This window comes from Zalophus californianus, chromosome X (assembly GCF_009762305.2).
Source record: "Zalophus californianus isolate mZalCal1 chromosome X, mZalCal1.pri.v2, whole genome shotgun sequence".
NCBI classification, from domain to species: Eukaryota; Metazoa; Chordata; class Mammalia; order Carnivora; family Otariidae; genus Zalophus; species Zalophus californianus.
The window spans coordinates 70,301,678-70,325,835 of record NC_045612.1 but is presented as its reverse complement, the minus strand read 5'-3'; the positions used below and the strand labels follow the sequence as shown (position 1 = coordinate 70,325,835).

At 39.5% G+C, this 24,158-nt stretch overlaps 1 protein-coding gene across 4 annotated transcripts in view; it reads right to left on the bottom strand.

Annotated features, from left to right (window-relative positions):
• HDAC8 (histone deacetylase 8) overlaps nt 1–24,158 on the bottom strand; it is a 215,292-nt gene that overhangs the window by 145,988 nt on the left and 45,146 nt on the right. For 2 of the 4 annotated variants that reach the window (XM_027609557.1, XM_027609559.2), the window contains exons 5-7: nt 9,206–9,318; nt 4,901–4,978; nt 4,195–4,303 (exon numbers count right to left, since the gene is read on the bottom strand). The exons of 1 other annotated variant lie outside the window; for it this stretch is intronic. In XM_027609557.1, the coding sequence (XP_027465358.1) occupies nt 4,195–4,303; nt 4,901–4,978; nt 9,206–9,318 (300 nt within the window). The remainder of the gene's footprint in view (nt 1–4,194; nt 4,304–4,900; nt 4,979–9,205; nt 9,319–24,158) is intronic. One more of the 4 variants, XM_027609558.1, reaches the window with a different exon arrangement.

Genomic DNA, 24,158 nt, shown 5'->3' with positions numbered 1-24,158 from the left:
TCAATATATTTTGTATCCATACACATACTATATATATATATATATAGCTTTCCTATGAGGTACATAGTAATTGGATATTTAGTTAAGGCTGTTTTTTTGGCTGTTAGGGGTATAAAATGATAGGTAGGATAAAAACTAAGAAGTTTAAGTACAACCCTGAATTTCTTCTTCCAAACTACACATATATCATAACAGTTCACAGTGGGCAAGTGGTTTGGTCATTTTGCAAGATTTGAGGTTTCAGAGCAGTACCCTACCATTTATCAAAACCTCTCTTGAACCCACAGCAAGGAAGTACGTGTCACTGTCCTTCTGTCCCATAGTCTTTAACTATAAATGCTCCCAAAGTCATCAACGCAATGTTTTAGGTAATAGCTTAAACATTATTAAGACTATCTCATTGCATTCGGATGCAGTTCGAGAGCAAGAACAAGTTAAACATAGGCAGAGCAGTATTTCCTCTTTCAGATGACATAGCTTGGAAACCAGCAAAACCCTCCCTTTGGCAAAACAGCCTTCCTCTTCCAGCAAACTTTGTGTGTATGTGCTCATGTGGCCAAGGAGGGGGAGTGGGCTTTCATGTAAATCAAGATTATAACCATCGTCTCTCTACTGGGCCCACAGCTTCTATTTGAAGGAGGAGATGTGCTTACAAGAATGATGTTGATATTGCTTTATGCTAGTTAAAACAGGGTTCTACTTATAATACCAACTCTAGTAGCTCCCATGAAAATTATGGGAAGCTTTTGGGAATCAGTGACCCTTGCCCTTCCAAATGAGTATTGAATGACCTAGGTATCTCTGACTGAGATTATCTTGTATATAAGATGGAACCCAAGGTCTTTTGGTGCTGAAAATGTCTATGTAGATTCCTTATCTAGTCTATTAAAAAAAAAAAGAAAGAAACCCTAAGCCCCCCCCCCTTTTTTTCTTAAATTAAGAGGGTGTGCTCGGGGTGCCTGGGTGACTCAGTCAGTTAAGCGTCTGCCTTTGGCTAAGGTCATGATCCTGGGGTCCTGGGATTGAGCCCCATGGCGGGCTCCCCACTCAGAGGGGAATCTGCTTCTCTTTCTCCCTCTGCCCCTCCTCCCGCTTGTGCTCTCTCCCTCTCTCTCTCTCTCTCTCTCTCTCAAATAAATAAAATCTTTAAAAAAAAAAGAGGGTGTGCTCAATCTTAAGATGAAATCATTAAGTCAGACTAGCTGGCAAAGTCAAAAATGCTATAGCAGAGGAAAAAGCCATACAGGACGAAAGGATAGTAAAGGAAAAAGGACTCATGAATCCCACAGGGAGAGGCAGTTCAGGAGCAAACTAGAAATTGAGTGGCAAATGAAAATTAGAGCATCTTTTAAGTGAACCAGTAATAAGAGATCTTTTATTATCACAGGTAAGGAGCAAGCCAGAAAATCAATGGGCTCATGGAACATGAAGGATTAAAAGGAGATAGCAGATACACTGCATGACTTTTTTACATGAGTAAGCCATTCCTATGTTGACTATATCTTTTGAGGTAGGCAGATGGGTCAGCGGTCATAATGGAAAATGGGCAATAGACTCTGCTTCCCAGCAACAAACTATAAGCAGTCAAAAACATAATGACTGGAACTAAGTGATATAGTTACCAGGGCTGAACCTCTGCAGAACTATTTAGTTGGCAAAGATTGTTTTGGTTTTTTGTGCCTCTTTCCCTCTACTGCTCCACTAACCCAATTCTTGATCCTCTGAATGCTCAGGGTGCTCGTGCTCTAACCCTTTCAAAACTTGCTATGGAGAAAGCATACATCTCTGGCAGAGTGAAAGTTAGGAGGAGGGGTTGTGGCAAAATTCCACTTTAAAACCTATTTCTCATTGTAGAATAAAAGTGTATTTCCTGTTAAAGGAATTTCAGGCAACAGATGGGAGAGATGTTTGGGTCAGGAAGCCTTCCTGGCACCCTTGGAATCAGAAGTGCCTTCACATAACACCTTGACCAGACCTGACTTCTGAAAGAAATCAAAGGGGACAATTACTGTACCTCTAATGAAAACCCGGAACCTGTTATTCTGGATGATCACTGTGTAGATTGGTGGTGTGCCTCCATGAGGCAAAAGGGGCCCTGGGAACTATAAGGTGATGAGTGTCTGGTACTTTAGTAAGCAAGCTGGGAGAATCTTTAATCAGTGCTGGCCTCCTGTACATTAGGGTGGGGGCAGCAACATGATTTCTGTAAAGGGAAATCATATGTGATCGCCCGTGGATCTTTTCTTTGGGGCTAAATTCACTTTTTATTTATTACTTATTTTTAAAAAGATTTTATTTATTTATTTGACAGAGAGAGAGACAGCCAGAGAGCACAAGTGGAGGGAATGGTAGAGGGAGAGGAAGAAGCAGGCTCCCCACCGAGCAGGGAACCTGATGCGGGGCTCCATCCCAGGCCCCTGGGATGACCTGAGCTGAAGGTAGACGCCCAACCAACTGAGCCACCCAGGTGTCCACTAAATTCACTTTTTAAACAATTCTAATTAAGTCTGATACTGAATCTATATTGAAACAGGAATTACTATGGGATAAACATTTTTTTTGTCCTGTAGTAGGAACTGGTTTAGAGAGACACAAGGGGGAAAATATAAAGGAGAAACAGACATTATGCTCATGGAAGGAGGGTGAGTAGTAGATTTCCTTGGGAGTGGGCACTCCCCAGGTCGGCAGAGAATACTCAGCTTTTCTAGTCAGTGAAATGCCAAAATGATGGGGGATAAAGGTAGATCTCAAGAGGTTTTATGATTGGCAGATGGGCTTCAATAGGGGCATGTGTAAGGTAATTTATTTAGGGAAGGCCAGATACTACAAACTCTCCCTGCAGGATGATGGGTGCTGACTTTTCAATTAAGGCCCAGGAAAAAGCAAGCTCTAGGAAACCCTGTGGACAGAGCACTGAAGAGAAAAACCGAGTTTCTTGCTTTGGTAAAAAAAAAAAAAAAAAAAAAAAAAGAAAGGAAAAGAAAAAAAGAAAAAAAAAAGGACAGCAAAATGTTGAGCACTCTCGAGAAGGGGATTAAAAGAAAAACAAAATAATTCTCCTTTTACACAGAACCACAGGATATCTTCATTGGTAAAGTTACATAAGCAGCTCTGATCTGCACATCTCAAGAAGGACAGAACAGAGCCTGAGGGGAACAAAGAAAGGCAATTAAAACCATCAATGGCAGGCTCCAAAAATAAAGGCCTTTTCAGTCTGACAATACAGAGGTAGCCAGGGGACATGGATCAAAACCATGAAGAGGCTAGAGCTGCTGCATGATGACTTGGCTTGCAAAATCTCTTGAGCTAAGAAGCACCTTTGAAGCATCAAGTTTTTATTTTTTAATACTTCTGCTTTGTTTATACAACCGCTGGTGATGATGTCTAGCGTGGGGTCTTTTGGGGAGCCCCTGTTTCCACCAGAGGGTGGGAGAAATCTGAGCTGAGTGGGCTAGGAATCAAAAGCACCTCCATCCCCATTACTTACCTTAAGTAATGTTGACTTGCTGACTTCTAGTCGGACTTACTTTCTCTACTGCTGATGTCAGCAGCGAATTTGTACCTAACCAATCGCCAATTTTTATGAATATGAGTTTACCCCGCCCCCACCGTCCTGTAGGGCTTTTCAGCCCCAATGGTCTATACATTGTAGTCTTGGCACCAAACTGTCTTCCTACAAGTGGTTGTAATTTGATCCTTAACCACAGTAAAAAGAACAGATTCCTGACCCCAATTGTAACGCAAAGGACAGAACTCCAGAACTCGTAATGAAGAACTTTCTAATATTTACACCAGCGGGCGGAAGTAGATCTCCATAACGGGAAGCGGAAATGAACCCTTCCAGGCTAATGGAATGACATGCATGCAGGTTTTGGCTAAGAAAGTAGCAGACAAGGGATAACCCAGGCCAGCTCAGAAGCTCTGCTCTTGGGATGACCTTAATCGGATGGGACAGCAGGTAAGATCAAACCAAGAGTGTGGCTCTGTTCCAAACACTCAGCTCTCCTAAACAAGGGATGGCAACCTGATCAATTAAGTATAATGAGCAGTGTACAAAAGCTACATAGGTATACAGTGGCTCTTTTTTTTTTTTTTCCAAATTGTTCCTTGAAAACAAGAATTCTTAAGATTGGGGGCCCTTTCATCCTACAGAAATGCAATCCACTTGTTACTGGCCCAGTGTTGCTGCCATACCTTTCACAGATGTGGTAATACTTCTCATCCTGTATGCCGTCCTGAATGGGCACATTTACACTGTAGTACCGTCCCTTCCCTAGGCCAACATCAGACACGTCACCTGTTCCTGTGAAAGAGAGGAGCACCAGGAACAGTTTTAAGAACACGAGCATTAGAAAACTCGAAGGATTCTCTGATAGGAGTTCAGGACAGTAAAAGGTCAAGTAGAAGAACGGTCCTGGATTAGTGATGATTTCTGAGGGAATGAAATTAAGAAAAATAATACAGAGAAGTAACTGTTGTAAACAATGTTGGGGAAAGAGGAAAACCATAAGAAAATGGAAAAACCTTAGTTTCCACTTGGCTAGATCAAATTAAAGAACAGAAAAAGGTGAACTCCTTTGCTTGACTTTCCATATGTCTTGGATTGATATAATATTAGTATATCATTGCACTTATCGGGATGTTAGGAGTTACAAAGGGTATCTGATAGGACAGGAAGTATAAGTGACCTGTCTATTGACAGTCCATAAAAGTCATCTGGAGAAACAGTAGTACATTCCTCCTATCATTGTCACCCAAAACGACCTGTGTTAAAATGTTGCAGAGTAGCACCAATAAAGTACCAACAGCATGGAACTCTCCAAACATGAAACATAAGGATGTATAGAAGAGCTGTAGCATTTCTTCTTCAAATGTAACACTGAGCACACAGATTACTTGCCTGGGAAAAATCCCGGGGAGAATTTGTGCAGGGACACTGTCATGACTTTGGAGGTGAAACTGAAGGCATCTTCTACACCTACCAGAGGGGGGGAAAAAAAACAAACAGCAGAAGAATCACTTTATATATGCAACTCCCGTTTGCAACAACTGAAATGCTAGGAAGCAGCTGTGGGAAGTAAGAGGGAGGATAGCAATAATAAAGCTAACAAGCTGAGGAATAAAAGGAACAAGACCCTCCAGTCTTTGATCTCTTTTGTTATAGGATGAGGTAGAACTCTGGTCCCAAGTGAAGTTTTGGGGTTCCTTTTCGAATGCATGGCAAGTTATAACTTGACTTGCCCTTTCCAAGCAACGGGATGTCCAGGCTCCCTTAGACAACCTCTTCTAGGACGCCTGGGGGGCTCAGATGGTTAAGCGGCTGCCTTCGGCTCAGGTCATGATCCCGGGGTCCTGGGACTGAGCGCCGCACTGGGCTCCCTGCTCGGCGGGGAGTCTGCTTCTCCCTCTGCCCCTCCCCCTGCTCATGCTCTCTCTCTCTCTCTCACAAAAATTAATAAATAAAATCTTTTTTAAAAAAGAAACAAAACAAAACAAAAAACCTCTTCTAAAAGGTGTGGAAGGCTCGAGCTCAGAATCAAAGCATTATCAATAGGGAACTGGCACCATCTTGGAAGTTTTATGTTCTGTTTTGTTTCAGTGGTTCTAGTTAAATTCTTGGGATTTTTTTTTCCCAAATAAGTACAATGTGGCAATCCTCTGCAAAACATTAGGCATCATGTAGTGAAAACCTAATGATAAAGTGCTTCTCTATGATACAGATTTGGTTATAAGCGCCCTTCACCCAAAGTCTAAGCAGCTTAGAGTGTATCTTTCTCGCCAAAACAAGGAAGGCTAACAGTCCTGCGCATTCCTTAATAGTACCTTTATAACAAAGTTTTAAAGCTTGAAGAAAGAAGGTTGGGGGGGTGCTTTTCTAGAAAGGTGTCTCCTTTCCATTTGAACAGAGGCAGAAAATGAATAGACGTCTGGGAGATGGAAGATGTAACTCTTATGAGCCACTACTTATTTCAGAAAAATGCACTGCCCACCTCCACACCTTTCCTCCCAGAATCACATATTGTCATACTATATTCAGACAGTCCATTTGTAAAATGGAAGGACTATTAGCAAATTCATGTACTATCCTCTTCTATACTTCAAATAAAGAAACTGTCTCTGTGTTTACTTAATGCTTTCAGTCTTCATTAGAGGCCAAAAGAGACCTTAGAAAAATATTAACTGTATTTGTGTATCACAGGTATGTTTGAATTTCCCAAGCCTTATGTTTTGCCCTAGGGAGGCAGTTAAAACCAGTTAAAGGCTCCAGGCACAAGGCATTAAGTAAACAAAATAAAACAAAACAAAACATATTAAAATCGCATTTTAACTTAGAAACTGAAGTATACACAAGGACAATTCATAAAAATCCTGATTATTTCTTGATCCACAAAGGTGGTACCAATTTATCCTTCTATCAGTGGTGTATGAGGGTTCCCATTTTCTCTCACCCTGACTGTCAATGGGTGTTATTATTCTTTTTAAACTTAGGTAGAAAAAAGGATCTTGTTTAGTTTGCATTTCTCTGAGTGTTAAGAGTGTTGAGGACCTTATCGTATGTTTAGCAGCTATTTGTATCTCCTCTCGTGGGAAATGCCATTAGGTATTGTTAGCAAATCATACTTTAAAAAAGGGACACAGACAGATAGGTGGAGGGTATGGGGCTGAGTGTGAAAGAGAACAGTGGTTAGGTAAACAAAAGGAGGTGAAAGAAAGTGAGGACAGGCTAAGAGTGCTAGTGAAGCCACCAGAGGATGCTAGTTATGGAATCATGGGAGATTTAAAATAAACCAAATGTGTAAGAGTTTGGAGGCAGGGCAGAGGTCACTGGAAGGGAGGTGCTGAAGAGGGGGAAATAAACTGAAATGAAACACACCATAAAAGTTGGGCTAAAACAGGAAACTCTAAATGGTGTAGAAATAACATTGCAAATGGAAAGAACGGTTTCAGGTGACAGTCATTTCATTCTTACGTGGTTCAATTAGAGTTGATTCTATTCTTGAGCTCTGAGACTAACAGTTTGAATTTCATAATCATTCATTCAACAAATATTTTACTGAACCACTGCTATATGCATAGTTCTGTTTGTTCAAGCCATTGTGCAGGACAGAAAGAAGTAAACAACTTGATCTCTGCTCTGGAGGAACTGAAAGTTTCTATGGGAGGAGAAGACAGACACATTAAAGAGTTAACTAACAATACAAGACAATATATAATTAAGTAGCAAGTCAGCGATATAAACAATACAGGACTTGAGGAGGGGAGAGAACACTTGGGCTGGAGTGGTTAGGGCAAATGTGCTACTGTTGGAACTTGAGCTCCTGGGGGGAACTTGGAGGAAAAAGCAAAACTAACTTAGGAAAGAGTAATGCAAAGTCGGGGGGCGGGGGGGCATGGTGGGAGCACTGAGACATGTCTGGGGATCACTGAGTCGAGTAGCCTGGACAGCAGGTAGTGAGCGAGAAGACTGGTGACAGGAGACAAGGTCTCTTTCAGGCAGGCCTCAAAAGACAGGGCAAAGAGTGTGGACTTGACCTTGCAGAGCACTGCTTTTTTAAAGTGTGGCCTGTGGACTGGCTGGACTGCAGCTAAAAGGCAGCCTCTTGCGTTTCGTGACCGGACCCTACTAAATCTGAGTATTTGGTGGACATGGCCCAGGAATCTGCATTTTAAAACAAGTTTCCCGGGGTCACCATGCTACATATGCGAGTTTGAGAACCACTGTTACAGGCCAAGGGTTAGCCGACCAAGGGGCTACATGGCAAATATTTTAGGCGTTGCCAAGCCTACATGGTTTCTACTGCATTTTTTTTCTTTATGACCTTGTAAGAATGTAAAAAAAAAAAAATTCTTAAAAAATTGCTGGCCATACAAAAACAAGCCATGGGCCAAATATTACCGTCGTTACAGGCAATAAGGAGCCTCTGAAGGTTTTTGAGCAAGGCTGTTTCGCGTTGGCTGAGGACTCAGATACTCAGTGGACGTGGTTCTCAAAATGGTAAATTGGTTGTTTTAACTCTTTTCTCCGTTACCTTTAATTTTCTGTCACCATTCCATGGAAGCATCCATCTAGATGAACTCCTTGGGGAGGTCTCCCCCACAATTTCTTCCTTCTTTTTCTGTTTTGGCAGGAGAGCTGATCCTATCCCCTGTCATATACTATTCTTTTCCTCGCTTATGCCTTGATTATGTTAGTTTGTCTCCCCAAATCCCTGGAAACAGGGAAGCAGCCATCACTGGTGGGGAGGAGAGGAGGGGCTACCCTTAATTAATTTTACTGGATAAGTGTTCCTAGGTCATCGGAAACGTGTCACACACAGGATTTATTAAAGAAACAGCAAGTGGGTAACTGTCACTGAAGCTCTACATTCTAGATGGAGAGTACGTAGGAGGGCTTGGGTAGTACCCTTCCAGTGAAATCCTCTAAGGGGGCATTAATGGCCTGAGGCAAATCAAGATTCTGCTGCTGTTAAAAGGTACACCAGGTGGGGGCGCCTGGGTGGCTCAGTCGTTAAGCGTCTGCCTTCGGCTCAGGTCATGATCCCAGAGTCCTGGGATCGAGCCCCGCATCGGGCTCCCTGCTCAGCGGGGAGACTGCTTCTCCCTCTCCCGCTCCCCCTGCTTGTGTTCCCTCTCTCGCTGTGTCTCTCTCTGTCAAATAAATAAAATAAAATCTTAAAAAAAGAAAAAGTTACATGAGGTGCCCTGAGTTTGTGCAGCACTAAATATTTTAGCAATACAAAGAAAGTGGCACAGATTCTGATCACTACATGAGTTGGTACCCCTATGGGTGAAAAATTCAGAGTGTTAGTCCATTATACACTCATTCAATCTTAAGAGTAGCAACGAGGCTGTCAGCTGTAACTGCCGATTTCACTTAGAACCTATGCAAGTGCCCTGAGGGAGGTGACTGAGCGCTGAGGACGCACTGGACAAGATCTCCACTTCTTATCGTTCTCTCCTGGAGAACTTTGCTGGTGGAGGAGAGGGGAGGGGAAATGACAGGAACCTGATATTTTAGAGCATCTTGGTCAGCACAGGAGGAACTACGTCACTTAGAAGAATCTCTCTTCTACCTTACTTGAGGATTCTAGAAGAATTTCAATTGCAACAGGCATTTCTCCTTTTACCAGTCGCCTAGAAGCAGCTTTACTGATAAAAACCTTCTGGCCTAGCAGCAAAGCACCTTTGAAAGTGAAGGGCTTACCATCTCCATGGTGCAGATCCAAATCCACATAGAGAATACGGTCAAATTTCCGTCGCAATCGTAATATTCCCAGGACAGCATCATTGAGATAACAAAAACCAGATGCTTCATCTCTGTAAGAAAACAAGTTGCTACAGCCAACAGCCAAAAGCAATCCAAGGGAGTCTTTACAGCCAAGGCTCTAACCCTTGAGATCTATTCCAATTCCCCCTTCTTTTAAGAAAAACAAAAATCTACCTACACAGATTATATAGTAAATGGCTCAGAATGATCAGGGGATGGAGTGTTTTGGTAAACTACATATTCAGGTCAATTGGTAACATTTTCCAATTTATGATCCCAGATTTTCAAAGAATTAGAATGTTCTACCTAAATTGGACAAAACAGAGCTTTTCTCTAATGATTCAGGAATGGTTTTGAAGACTTGTAGTACCCTAGAATCTAGAAGGGGCCTTGAAGACCATCTTGCTCAGCCAGATGTAGAAGATGATGGAGATTGGAGTCTCTGTACTGATCGTATGACATAACCTAGAAGTTGTTCCTTTCTTTCTTTAAGTTTTTGCACTTGTTGCTCATAAAAGCTGAGTGTAAAATGTACAAATGCATAACCTCCTGGGCGGCATGTGGTTGCCTTTCGGTAAATGTGATTATTACAAGAGAGACTGAAGCAGCCTCCTCTAAAGTTACTGTTTCCTTCACTAAACTTGTCTTCAGTGACTTCACTGGTGTCCTTTAACTTTCTTGCTATTGGTGATACTGTGTCACTTTAACCTCTTGTCAACATTAACCTACTCCTCTATTAAGAGGGACCTACTCTTTTTATTAAGTTGCCATTAAGTCTTGTTGAGTAGATGTAAAAGAGACTCTTTATCATCAAAATGTATTATAGTTTATTTTTAAGGCCTCATCCTAAATGCTTCAATCTCTTCCGCTTCCACAGACACTTTAAATGTCCAGCCCATTTCTTACCCAAGTTCTCCCTGATATTTGACTTGAAACAGTTCTAAGCATGAGCATCATTTAAAATAGCATCTTCAGTACTATGAGATTGTAAGATCTTTCTAGTCCACAATGCATAAACTTCTTCATGAAATCTCTTCCATAATAACGTTTCATATTCTGAACAATACCCTGGTTCACAGGCTGAATCAATGAGACAGGTACATTGGCGAGCAGGAAGTTGGTAAAAAATATCACTGAGCATTGATTTTTCTTATGAAAGTGAACTCAGTGATCATCTAGCAAAAAATAGTTTGGCCTTAGATATGCACCCGGGAAGAAACCAATATGAGAAAAAGATCGGCCCACCCACGAATTCTCTGTAAATAAGAGTTTTGAAAGTTCCTGGATGCTGTTTTCGAATCATGAAAGGCTTACATTTTGTCAGTCTACTGTCTTAGCACAACAACAAAGAGAAACATCAATAACTTTTGGATAGGTAAGACAGGATGTTAAGTGTTAGGCAAAAAGAGGAGTGTACAGCATAGGGAATATAGTCCACAATATTGTAATAACTTGGTATGGTGCGAGATGGTAACCGGACTTATTGTGGGGATCATTTTGTAGTGCATAGAAATGTTGAATCACTATCATGTATACCTGAAACCAATAGGACACCGTATGTCAATTATACTTCAATAAAAAATAAGTAAAGAGGAGGGAGGGGGGAGGAGGAGAAATACAAATCAATGCAGGACATACTTTTTCCCCTCAGAGCCTACAAGGGAGACAAGTCATAAGCACAGAAAAACAAAACCAAAAAACAAACAAACAAGGCAAGCAGAAATAATATGGTATATAAAGAATACCTGCCTCTAAAAAACCTGGCCCCCTTCCTTTCCTCTGAGATGTTATTTGTTAATGATCATCCTCCCTATTACAATAGCTTAGATAATATTAATATTATTCTGTAATTCAGGAAGGCCTTTGCATGTAATATTTTCCTAATATGTTCTTAAAGGAGCTCTAGTCTCACTGGAGTATAGAAATAAGTGCTTAGATAAATAGAATATTCCTAACATTCCCAGAAAATAAGGAAACTAAACTTTGAAGACTTTTAATGTACTAAAAGAATATTCCTTTAGAAACTCAGATGTTTTAAGAATTCAAGTTGGCATAATTTACGTAAATCTTTGGCAGACAAGACTAATTTAATAAATTTGGTTACTAAAATTGGCTACGTCTTTTCTAATTTATCAGTGTTAAGTATAATATACATGTAGATTTTTATCCTACTTGAGTATATTCTTCCTAAATTTATACAGGTTTACTAAATGAGCTAACATTACTTCTACTAAATGTCTGAAATTATGACAAATGTAAATTTGTTTAGCCTAATTTAATCATTATTCTAACGAACTTTATTTCAACAGTAATTATGTTTTGTAGTATGTCAGCTTGAAGATAATTTACAAGATCTTTAGGTAACTGAAAACTTTGGGCTGATATTAAGTTGAGTTAATGGATATTCATTAGATACCTGTATCATTTCTAAGAGAATGCATTAATTATTAAGCATAATTTTGGGTTTATATGCTTTTGCTTCTTTATTTTTACATGCTACAGAGAAAAACTCTATGTATTTGGGTCTGTTAATGAACATGTTCTTTTTGGCCACTTATAGAAGTTGTACTATAAAGGATGTGTATGCATCTAGAAAATGGCAGAAGGTTCACAGAAAGGGAATTTTATTTGTTGAGATCAAAGTTGGCTAAGGTTTGATGGGCTTATTTATCAGATTTCCAAAAAGAACTTCAGTATCAAAAATTATATGCTGCTGCAGAGCTAGAGTTTGGTTTTCTCTTTGTTAAAATGTAATTTTTTTTGCATTATTGGCCTTCTCTTAATAACAGGCTGTAAAGGTTTTGCTTCACTAAGTAATCTTCAATAACAGGCTGTAAAGGTTTTGCTTCACTCTCTAAGTAATCTTCCTCAATAAAAAAGATTTTGTGTCTTTCTAGAATAACCTTATATGGCTTATGTTGACTTTCTTATGGCCTTGATTATTTAAGAAAGCAAAGTCTTCTTACTTAGGAAAGAGATGAGGTTCTTTGTCCTTTTTTGTAAGATTTATTTATTTATTTGTTTGAGAGAGCTGGAGAGTGAGAGCCTGAGAGCTGGCCCAATGCTGCCTAATGCCGGGCTTGATCGCAGGACTCTGAGAACATGACCTGAGCCAAAACCAAGAGCTGGTCGTTTAACTGAGCCACCCAGGTGGCCCGAGATGAGGTTCTTTATGGTCATATTAGCTCCTATGTTTATGTTAAAAATCTTTTATCGTGGCTTTGGTTAAATAGAGAACCAAGTAGCATTTTTCAGTGATCCATCATCTTATCTTAATTGAGTCCCAGAAGACCCTGGAAAACCACAAAAGATTTGTTCTTTCACCTTATAAAAATAGACGTTCTAGAAATAATTGGGTTTATTTGTTATGTTACTATTGATGAGATGCACAGGAAGAGTTGCCACATCAGAAGAGATGCTCAGCTTTCCCAAGGTTAAATTGGTGTAGGCAAATTGTTATTAATATAAATATTTCAGAAATTGTATATTGTATAGGAAGTTCCTAAAGATCCATCAATGTCCTCACTGGCCATGATTTGTTTCTATTTGTCAGAGTCATTATGCTGCTTTGCCAGATTTTAGATGACTACAGTATAGTGTTTTCAGTGGTAATTTAAAAATTTTTTTATTGTTAACTTGGTTTCAACTTTATCGTGAATCTCACATCTGCTAGGTCATTAGTTTCAATTGGGGATTCTCAGCATTTACTTATGGGATTTTATTAATATATAGATGTTTAAGACCTACTCCAGTTAACTGAACATCTTTACTTGATATTCTTGATATATTTTGGGGATATTCTATATATATATATATATATATATCAGGATTATTATAGGTTATATTTAAGGCTTTTTGTCTCTAACAATTATGTTCATCCATTTTTATAAATTAGATATAATACCCTCTCTTCTTTGGAAATAGGGTTAATCATTATGTTTATGGATATTCTGTCTAAAAACTTTTTTGGGATTGACTTTTATATTATTTTGCATGCCACAGAAACAACTACATGTCCTTGTCAGTTGCATTATTGTTCTTGTAATGAATTCTCATCAGATCTTTCATTTTTGAAAATGATCATGGCAAGTTAACCAAAGCTTTTGTACGTCTTTTGCTATTTACAGATGGTTTTGTTTTATTTTCGTCTGATGTGTCCCTGAGAGCACTTGCAATCAGGTACAAGCTAGAGTGCTTCATCTTCAACAAAGAAAGGCTTTCTCAGAGCCCCATGGAAAATGATTTTGCCAAATACTGAGTACAGGCTTTTTATGGTATAACTGAAATGACTTTGAGACCATATCAATGAACTGAGTCAGGATTTCAAGAACTCTAGTTGACAAGTAAACGGGTTAGTGAGACCGCTGCTGCAAGGTCGAGTGGAACAAAAACTAATTACACAGACCTGAATGAAACTGATGAGGGATGATTGTGGATTTTGTTGAGAATATTACTGATGTTTTAAAGCAGACAGACCCATAAATAGAGAACAAACTGATGGTTGCCAGATGGGAGGAGTGCGGGGATGGGCAAAATGGGAGAAGAGGAGTGGGAGGTACAGGTTTCCAGTTGTAGAATGAATAAGTCATGGGAATAAAAGGCACAGCATAGGGAATGTAGTCGATGATTTTGTAATAGTGCTGGATGGTGACAGATGGCAGCTACGCTTGGGGGGAGCAAACTCCATAGGTTATATGGAGTTGTAGAATCACTAAGTTGGACACCTGAAACTAATGTAACATCATATGTTAACTATGTTTAATCAAAACAAAGACTACTGCTGATGTTTCAATGTTCTGATTTCTAGATGTATAAGGGACTCATTTCTCTTTTTTCTTATGCTATCTGTAACTCACAATAATTTAGTAAACCAGGCTTTTTGCAAACAGAAATGACACACTTGTAAATGATACCTCATTGTCCCTGCCTGAGCCCTCCAGGATTCAGAAACTCTTGTCGAGCATTCTGATTTCCATAGTAATATAATTATCTGCATAGGTTCAATAAGAATTATCTGTCCTACCTGTTATCAGGACATGACTGGAAACATTGGTTATATAACCAAGGCCTTGCCTGGAATGTCATATTGGTCAATGATGCTCACTGAATCAGATATGATCAAACGCTTTTAAGGAAGTTAAGGTTGACTTTATTGAGCGATGCACACAAAGCCCTCTTGGGAAAACTAGCCTGGTACCTGGTACCTGGCTTACAGAGTTCCCAGTCTTACAAGCGAGTAAGGAAGGTTACTTCCTGGCAAGCCCTTGGAAGCTTAGGATATCTTGGAGACCCCAAGAAGAGAGGAATTGTCCCATATTCATAAACACTGCAGATAAAATCTCCTTAGCTTGGCTTCCTAGCTTTAACGGGCTTTTAAAATTTCCAAGTGAGATTTCTTATGGAAACTTCCAGCAAAACAAGCTTAAGAAGGTCCAAATGGTAAATTATCATTCTTGCTGCACCTAGGTAAATAATCAGGCTAAATCTGATGAGGCCAATTTTTATTTTTAAGTATTTGTTATTGAGGTAAAATGTACATAATATTAAAATAACCATTTTAAACTCTGTAACTCAGTGGCATTTAGTACATTCCTAATATTGTACAACTTCCACCTCAATTTAGTTCCAAAACATTTTCACACCTCAAAAGAAAACCCTGCACTAATTAAGCAGTCATTCCCTGTTTCTCCCTCCTGCTGGCCCCTGACAACCTTCAATCTGTATTCTGTCCCTATGGATTTACCTATTCTGGATATTTCCTGTAAGCAACATCATACCCTATGTGATCTTTTGTGTCTGGCTTCTTTCTCTTGGCATAATGTTTTTGGGGTTCATCCATGTTGTAGCATGTGTCAGTGCTTCATTCCTTTTTATGGCCGAGTAATATTCCATTGTATGGCCATACCCCATTTTGTTTATACATTGATCTGCTGATGGACATTTGGGTTGTTTCTACCTCTTGGCTTTTGTGAATAGTGCTGCTATGAACATGTGTGTACAAGTGTTTGAGTACCTTTTTTCAATTTATTTGGATATATACTCAGGAGTGAAATTACTAGGACATAATGGTAATTCTATGTTTAACTTTTGAAGACAGCCAAGCTGTTTTCTATAGCAGCTGCACCATTTTACATTCCCACCAGCAGTATACGAGGGTTCCAATTCCTCTGTATCCTCATCAACACTTGTTATTTTCTGTTTTGCTTTTTCAATTCTAGCCATGCTAGTGGGTGTGAAGTGGTGTCTCATTGTGAATTTGATTTGCATTTCCCTGATGACTAATGATGTCAAACATCATTTTGTATGCTTGTTAGCCATTTGTTTATCTTCTCTGGAGAAATGTCTATTCAAGTCCTTTGCTCATTTTTAAATTGGGACTGTCTTTTTGTTGTTGAGCTGTATGAATTCTTTATATATTCTGGATACCAGACCCTTATCAGAAATATGATTTGCAAATATTTTCTCCCATTCTGTAGGTTGTCTTTTCACTTTCTTGCTAACGTACTTTGATACGCAAAAGTTTTAAATTTTGGTGAACTTCAATTTATCTATTTTTTTCTTTTGTGGCTTGTGGGACCAGCTACCTTATTATGAGTTCAAGAATAATCTTTCTTTGAGATTATCTTTGATAAAAAGGGACGTGACTGTTCAGAGAAATTTTGTGTTTCAAAGGAAAACTCTGTGTCATCTATAGCACACCATTACAGGTATTCAGAATCTAGTCTTGTCTTTGAGCTATCCTCTCTTCATAAACTGCAGGTTACTCATGAGTATGCAAACTTTGTCTTCTCTGGTAGAGATATAATTGACTTCACCATGCGGAAGAATCAGTTTTGGTATCTACTTGGAAACTGGACTGGACCTTGTTACCCTGCCCAAATTGTTGATCCTTACCAAATTTTCTATTCTTCCAGTGTTCTTCAATATCTGGCTAATATCCTCCAAATGAACTTCTCCAATTTTTCTTCCTCTCACCTGACTTGGAGTCACCAAGGACTAAAACTTGACTGCCCCAGTCCCTATCAGGACCCTGTGTTGCCTTATAGCTTCGTCTTTTCTCTGGGATCTGAAGCAGTCCTGCAAGCTAAAGCCCAATGACTTGATATAAATCTGAAAGAACTGGTCACCACAGCAAACCACGTATGACTGGAATTCTCCTTGAACGAGCTGCCACCTAGAACACGAAGGGTGTCTGAAGAAATGCTCAGGTCATGCATGTCCTTCTATGAGAGGTAACCTAGACTATGGACAGTGTCACCAAGAACACTGACATCTTTGCTCCATGAGTGGTGCTGCAAAACAGATTTTCCTCCATTGATGTCTTAGAATCCACTTGACTGGTTACCTTCAGGTTCAATTCTTGGCTGGCTCTTTTCTGTAATATAATCTTTTATATTATTTTTTTTCCCATTTTAGTCTTCCCTCTTTAAAGATGTCTGAACTCCAAACCCTACAACAACTGACTTTTGCCACTACCTCTCAACAGATTGTTCAACTAGTTTTAAAGGAGCAGCTAAGAGTGCTCAAGAGACTATTTCTTAGATCCTGCTTCAGCATACTCAGGAGGTTTACCATTACCTCTGAGTTGCTTGGTGATAATACTCGTCTTGAACAAAAGGGGAAAATGACATTGTTGAAGTTTGTCTGAGCCCTGTGCGCCCCAGAAAGCAGTAATGTTTAAGAACCTTGGCCCCTTTTGTTTTCCAGGAAAAGGTGAATTGCAAGGTACCATCCTACCCCAGCATATTACTTTAAAATAATACCCATCTCCATCTTTCCCAATGACTCCCATAAGACTTGCAGATGACTCCCTTGTTTACCTGTCTCTGTAAAGCCCCAGGGTCCCTTACTTTTCTTTGAGATATTCCTCATTAATAAATGTTCTCCCTATTGCAATAGCTGAATAAAATCATTTCCTCATTGTGCAGGGCATTTCTCTTTCACATCATCAACATAAATGTATTCAGATGATAGATCAGGTTCAGCAAACATACATCTGAAAACTCTGAGAAATGTGTCTGCAGCACTGTGGTTAGGAAATTTTTTAAAAAGTAAGCTCTACACTCAATGTGGGGCTTGAACTCATGACCCTCAGATAGAGAGTCATATGCTCTACCAACTGAGCCAGCCAGGTGCCCCAGGCAATATTTTTTTTCTTTACCAGAAACATCTAGCTTCTTAAATGCCCTGGTGAACTGTAAACCACAAAGTCAATTTTTAAGAAAAAGCACAGGGCCCAGTCAACTGCATTTACTCACGTGTATTTGCTGTTTTTATGTCCATTAGGCCACAGATCAGGGATGCTTGGATCTTGAATGACATTAAGACATTTTTTTTAAAACATCAGGTGGCTACCTCACCCAGGCAGAGCCAGATACCTGCACTGTTCAACAGCTGCATTGTTACTGGCAAAGATTTTGCAACATTTTTTTTTTCAGTCCTGGCATCAAAATTCAGCATCATAGATTTCCAGTGTTTACTTATTTGGCCCTTCCTATTTTCTCTTTTAGTGTTAGCATAACTCTTATAATTCTTTACTTTCATTATAGCTATTTTGGAACCAGCTGGTAGTATGGTTTGGCTTTTCTCTGTTGTTGGCATATAATAAAAATAACGGACAACATTTATTGAGTGATGATCCTGTGCCAGGAACTGTCCTAGGTGCTTTCAATGTGTTAACTCAATCAATTTTCACAGCAGCCCTGTGAGGTAGATACTATTATTATTTCCATTTTAAAAATGAGGAAACTAAAACAGGGAGATTAAGCATCTTGTCCAAAGTCATGTAGGGAGGAAGTGGTTGATCTTGAATTTGAGTTTAGGCAGTCTGGCTCTTCTGCACATAAGCTTAATCACTTTGGTAAAGAGCTATGATATCCTTCTGTCAACATTTGTTGCTTTTCCTCTCCTTCATAATTTCTTCCACCTCTCCTTCATGCCCATTCCTGTTTCCATTTCATTTATAATGTTGCTGAAATTAGTCTATCTGGTCAGTTTCCTCTTACCTCTTTGCTTATCTTTCATGCACCACTTTACTACTTTTTCTGTTCGCCTCCCTCCCCTTTGCCATTTTCTGACTTGCATTTAGAAGCTTTTTGGTCAAAAAAGGAACTGCCACAGATCCTTCTAGTAGCAACTTTTCTCTCCAGGTTTCTCCTACAATATCCCACCAAACTTTAATCCTTTTCAACTTTCAGGTTATGTGGATTTGGTATAAAGGTTTTTGTTTTTTTTTAATCCCCCCCAAAAGGCAAGTAAGTGACCCAGGGACAAATTTGTACCAACTGACGTCGTGGTGGTCCTCTCCTCTATAAACCCAATTTAGCTACTGTCCTAGTACTTTTGGATTTAGAAGTTATACAGGAATATGTGTGAAAAAGGATTAGGTCAAGAAGGCTCTACTTGTTAATAGAAACAAATCCATTAACTGTGTGACAAAACGGAAAATGTTATCCAGGAAATAAAATAAATGTGACAGCAGCATAATTCTACATAGTTCTCTCTTTCCACACCATTTGACATGATAAGCAGTCTCTATTAAAGACAAATGAAGGCTTGGGAGAACAGCAATAAGGTAATATTTGCCTGAAAATGAATCAAGAAAAGGGACTATGAATTCATTATGGTGAAAAGTGCTGGAAGGCCACTTTCAGAATTCACAGACCATATTTCCCTTTGGATAATTATATAGTCCAAGGTAAACGAATGGGAGAAGTGTAAAGCAGTTCTATTTACCGCCAAGAACCTTAGCTAGTTTATAAACAAAACCTAACATTTGCACTACAGAAGAGTCAAAGTGGTGACTAGGTCCCTGATAATTGCTGTAAGATTAATTCAGTTAGGGAATAAATTGAAGCGACAGGTCAAGATGAACTCAATCTACTTGTTTCCTTTGGACATGCAAAATCTCATTTTTTGGATCTAAGCTTTTTAGCACATTTTTCTCTGATGACATAGAATTTTCAGGTTCTAAACTATGGTTTTATTCAGTAAAGTATAGATTAGCAAGTCAAAGTCTTCACTTGGCTAGTGAATTTTTCTTTTAATATCACTGCTTTTAGGGAAGGAAGTAAATGAGAAGAAACCAAACAATTTCCCAAATTTCCCAGTGTATACCCCAGATTCAGTCCAGATTTAGTCAGTATCTAGGACTTTTGGTGATCTTATCCAATTAGAATCATGGGTTTGCAGAAACACTGTGTAACTCTAAGTGATAGTAGCAAGATTCAATCAGGTCTGGTTTACTGTGCTTACTAAGGCAGAAAGCTATAGACATTTTTTTTAAAGGTTAAAGAATATGTATAAAACAAATAAAAAGTCTGGTGCAACTGTTCCCTAAATCAGAAAAGTCCATTAGCCAGAACATTCCATTCCTGAGCATTCTGGTTAATCAAAAAAATTACTTTTTACTTTAAGCTCTCAATTAATGAACTTAAAAGCCTCAATGGTTTAGACATCAATAATGAGTTGAGGAATTCAATGTACTCTCTTCTTCCACAAGAAAAATAACATTTTATGAATAACTGATGGAAACCATGTCTGCTCAACCTTTCCAGTTAAATAGAAAAAACACAAAAGCACTGGCAAAGCAGCTGTCTCAGGCTTAATATATATGTATTTGTATTTCTGCACCTGGTCTTGGCACATGAGATGAGTGTCTCAGGAGCCAAAGACTTTATGTGCTTGCATCCCCAACCTACGTAATATACCCCATTAAATTGGCTGGAGTTTATATTAGGTGTGGATAGGAGGAAATGCCATTCTGCTCAGTGAACTGATCACAACCTCTGCCGAATCAGGAGAGAGGGAAGAGTGCTTGCTTTAAAAATGCAGGGAATGCTTTTCAGACTTTCTGGCTTCTGCTGATGCAAATCTAGGGTAATTTTTTGACATCCAAGAAAAACATATGGGAGCTCCTCAATGTCCTTTGGCTATAGGATTAAGCCCCTCGACAAATTTTACCATGTATTACTGAAATTGTTCAAAATTTGGATTGAAAATACCTAGGGGTGTTGTCATGTTATATCTACGTTAATTATGGTATCAAAAAGACAAAATATAAAAGGTGGAACACTATTTTTTACACCTTTTCTGCAAACAAATGGCTAGCTACATTCGGAAATTTTGTTCACAATTATAATATACATATATTCTACTCAATAGTTTTCAGCTGTAGATTGTGACTTCCTAGCAAAATGATAATTATTTCTATTTTATACAGAGGGAACTTTCATAATTTACCTCATATTTATAAGAAGGTGTCAAGCCCAAGGCAGGGAGTAAAGGGGCCTGGCTGGCGTTCGTAGGCCTGGCTGAACAAGACTCAGAATCGTTTTGGCCACCCCCAGAAAATGAGCCTTGAAATATAACATTACTCTTAGTCCCCTTCCTCTGATACCTCAGTCTTGGCAGTCTGCCCGAGAGGGGACACTGTATGCAATCAATCTGCAGGAAGGTGCTGAGGACTCATTCTGTGCTCTCTGTACTAAGGGTGTGGACAACGCAAGATGTCCTAGACCCTGCCCTTCAAAAGATTACGACTGAGTCAAATCGAGCTGTAAGATAAGACAAATACATATTTAAAAAGCCCATAAGATGTGCATGAATAAAGTGTGAAATTATATGGTATAGACTATGTTTTTCTCAACTTCCAACCACCTAGCCCTAACCTGGAAGCTTTCTTCTAAGAGGCTCAGAGGACATACGATCTCATTTACTCCCATTAGCTCCATATGAAGTAAGGGAAGAAATGGCTATTCCTCTTTTACAGTTGAAAAACAAAAATGATTTCTATCCCAGGGTACTTAGGGAATTGGCCACATACTACAGAGCTTCTAGGGGTCCTATATTCCTCCCAGTGTTCCTTTCCCTTTTTTTTTTTTAAAGATTTTATTTATTTATTTGACAGAGAGAGACACAGCGAGAGAGGGAACACAGCAGGGGGAGTGGGAGAGGGAGAAGCAGGCTTCCCGCCGAGCAGGGAGCCCGATGCGGGGCTCGATCCCAGGACCCTGGGACCATGACCTGAGCCGAAGGCAGACGCTTAACGACTGAGCCACCCAGGCGACCCCAGTGTTCCCTTCCTATCACACACTTTACGCTGCTTATTATAAGTTTCTAAAGCACAATTCTGACAATGTCATTACCCTGCTTAAAAACCCCTCAAGGAATCCGCATGCCTATACGAAAAAAAAGACCCTTTCTTTAGCATAGCACACAACACTCTTCATGGTCTTGGCCCTGCCTACTTCCTCAAGCCTCTTATCTCACCATTCCCCTCAAGTACTTAGAATTTAACCACATTAAACTTTTCTCCCTATCCCAAACATAGTATATTCTCTAAGTCTCTGGGGCTTTGCGCGTATGTAATCTTGGATGTTGAATGACTTCCATCTCCTCTGCCAACCTCTTACCCATCCTTTAAGATCTGGCTGTGAAGACGGCCCTGAAGTTCCACCTTCCTTTTGCAGGCAAAGAAAGTTGATTCCTTTTTTGTACTCCAGCAGTTTATTTAAACCTCTACCACAGTACTTATCAGACTGGCTTGCGCATGATTACTTCCTGTACCTGTCTCGTCCACTAGACTTTATAAACTCTTTGAGAGCAAGGACTGTATCTCTTACTCATCTTTATACCTTCAACACCTAGCACAGTGCTTAGCACATGGCAGGCTCTGAAGAAAACATTTTTTTTTATTTTAAAGAATTTATAGGGATGATGAAATGTCTAAAGAATGGAGAGAAGGATTCATATTTTTTACCTTGAGTAAACGAAAAATAATGCTCAGATTAGACATTTACAAATTCAAATGTGATAAACTAGAAAAACACTGGACCACATCACTAAAATTGGACTGATCAGTACCCAAATCAGGGAACTTTAAGGATCCATGACTCATTGCTCCCCTCTTCCCCTCCCCCGACCAAGAACAAACAAATAGAGAAACAAAGCATGGATTTAGGTAGAAGCTGGTTCTGGATCTAGAGACATGTCATTAGTTTGTTGCTGTTTTTTTTAATGTGTGATAAAATAGGGAGCTTTGCATTAAATATATCCAAAAAATAAAGTTAGATGTGGCAGTTTTGTTTGGTAGACACACTTAAAATTGAAATGACTTGAATCAACTGGCAAAGTGGGTGGGTATCACTAGGGTGAAATTTAATACTGAAACAAAGAAGGTAATTCACCGATGTGAAACAAACAAGGAGAGCTGAAGATAGGCTGTAAGGTCATATTTGAAGTGGTTCTCAGTACTGCAACACAGCGATAGACTCCCGGGAGACTGCACAGACCATCTTGATGTGTAGCATCAAGATCAATCTATGAAATAAAAACCTAGTGCTTCAAACCAATGGACAGGCTTTAAATGTAGAAAGAACCATCTGGTGGTATGTTTGTCTTTGTAGTGACAAACACATGCACAAATAGCGATTGCTGTCCATTGTGTCATCTTTAAATATTGAAGACAGAGATGTAAAAACGGCATGAAGGAATATCAAGATATGCATGTTCAGGCATAGGTTAGATCTGTAGCTCTTTTTTTTTTAAGTCAGCTCTATGCCAAATGTGGGGCTTGAATTCATGACCCCGAGATCAAGAGTCACATGCTCTACTGACTGAGCCAGCCAGGCGCCCCAGATCTGTAGTTTTTAAAGTTCTCTTGAGCAGTAGACCGTTTTTTTTTTAAATGAATTTTTATGTGGAATCCCAATATAGAAAACAAACAAAATCAACACTGCTCTGGTTAAAGCGTGAGTGGACACTTGGGGGCGGGCGGGGGTTCCAAAACCCTATATACTTAGCTACCCCTTTACTTCCTGTAGTTGCTACTGAGACACCTTAAGGAATCCTGGGATAGATACTGCAGAAAGGTCTCTACATGGAGACAGAGGTTAGAATAGATGACTTCTGGTTCTTCCTGACTCTGAAAGTCTATAATATGATAATCCTCTCTCTAATATTCAAGATCAGTCAGGAAATCAGGATTTTATTCCATTACGGAAGAGTCCAGTAGAGGACAATACAAATAACTAAGGGTTTGAGAAATAATCTTAATGATTACTTACTGGGCACAGGTAACAAAAGAGGTCTATCCCTTCCTTCCTCCCTCAACATAAAAGTTTGTACTGAGCACTCACTCTGTTCTATATATACTCTGGGAATAAAGATGAACAGATCATACAGATAAGCCTATTCTCAAGGACTTCACAGTGTGTGTGTGTGTGTGTGTGTGTGTGTGTGTGTGGCAGGCTATGTGGAAGCAGGTGAAAAATACAAAAACAAACAAGAAAACAACATCCTGTGACAAGTGACATCACAAAAATAACACACAGTAATGTGATAGAGAGTAACAGGGTGTGTGTGAGCGTTACTTCAGATAGGTTGGTCAGGAAAGAGTATCTGAGTAGGTGATATTTAGACAAAGACCTGAAAAGTGAAAAGAAACTCACCCATACTGAGATGGAGAAGTCTTCCAGGCAGAGAGAACAGCATTGCAAAAGCTCTGAGGCAGGAAAGAACTTCCTTGGCCTATTTGAGAAGCTGAAAGGCCAGTGTGGCTGGAACACAGTTAATGAAGGAGAGCAGTACAAGATGAGTTCTGATGGGACCAAATCACAGGGGCCATCACAAGGAGTGTGGCCTTTATCCTTAGTGAGATAGAAAGCCTTTGGAGGGTTGTGAGCAGAGGAGGGGTAGGATCTGATTTAAACTATCGTTTATTCCATGAAGCAATGTTGTATAGGTCATCCCTGGCACAAGGAAAATGAGCTGAACTGCATCGGGAGAAATTTGGTAGCACAGAGGAAATCTGGAAGGATTGTTGCCAAGAGAGGTTGAAGAGTTTTATTTTATGGCATAAAGCTAATTTCTTGGCATGATTTAACAAGCA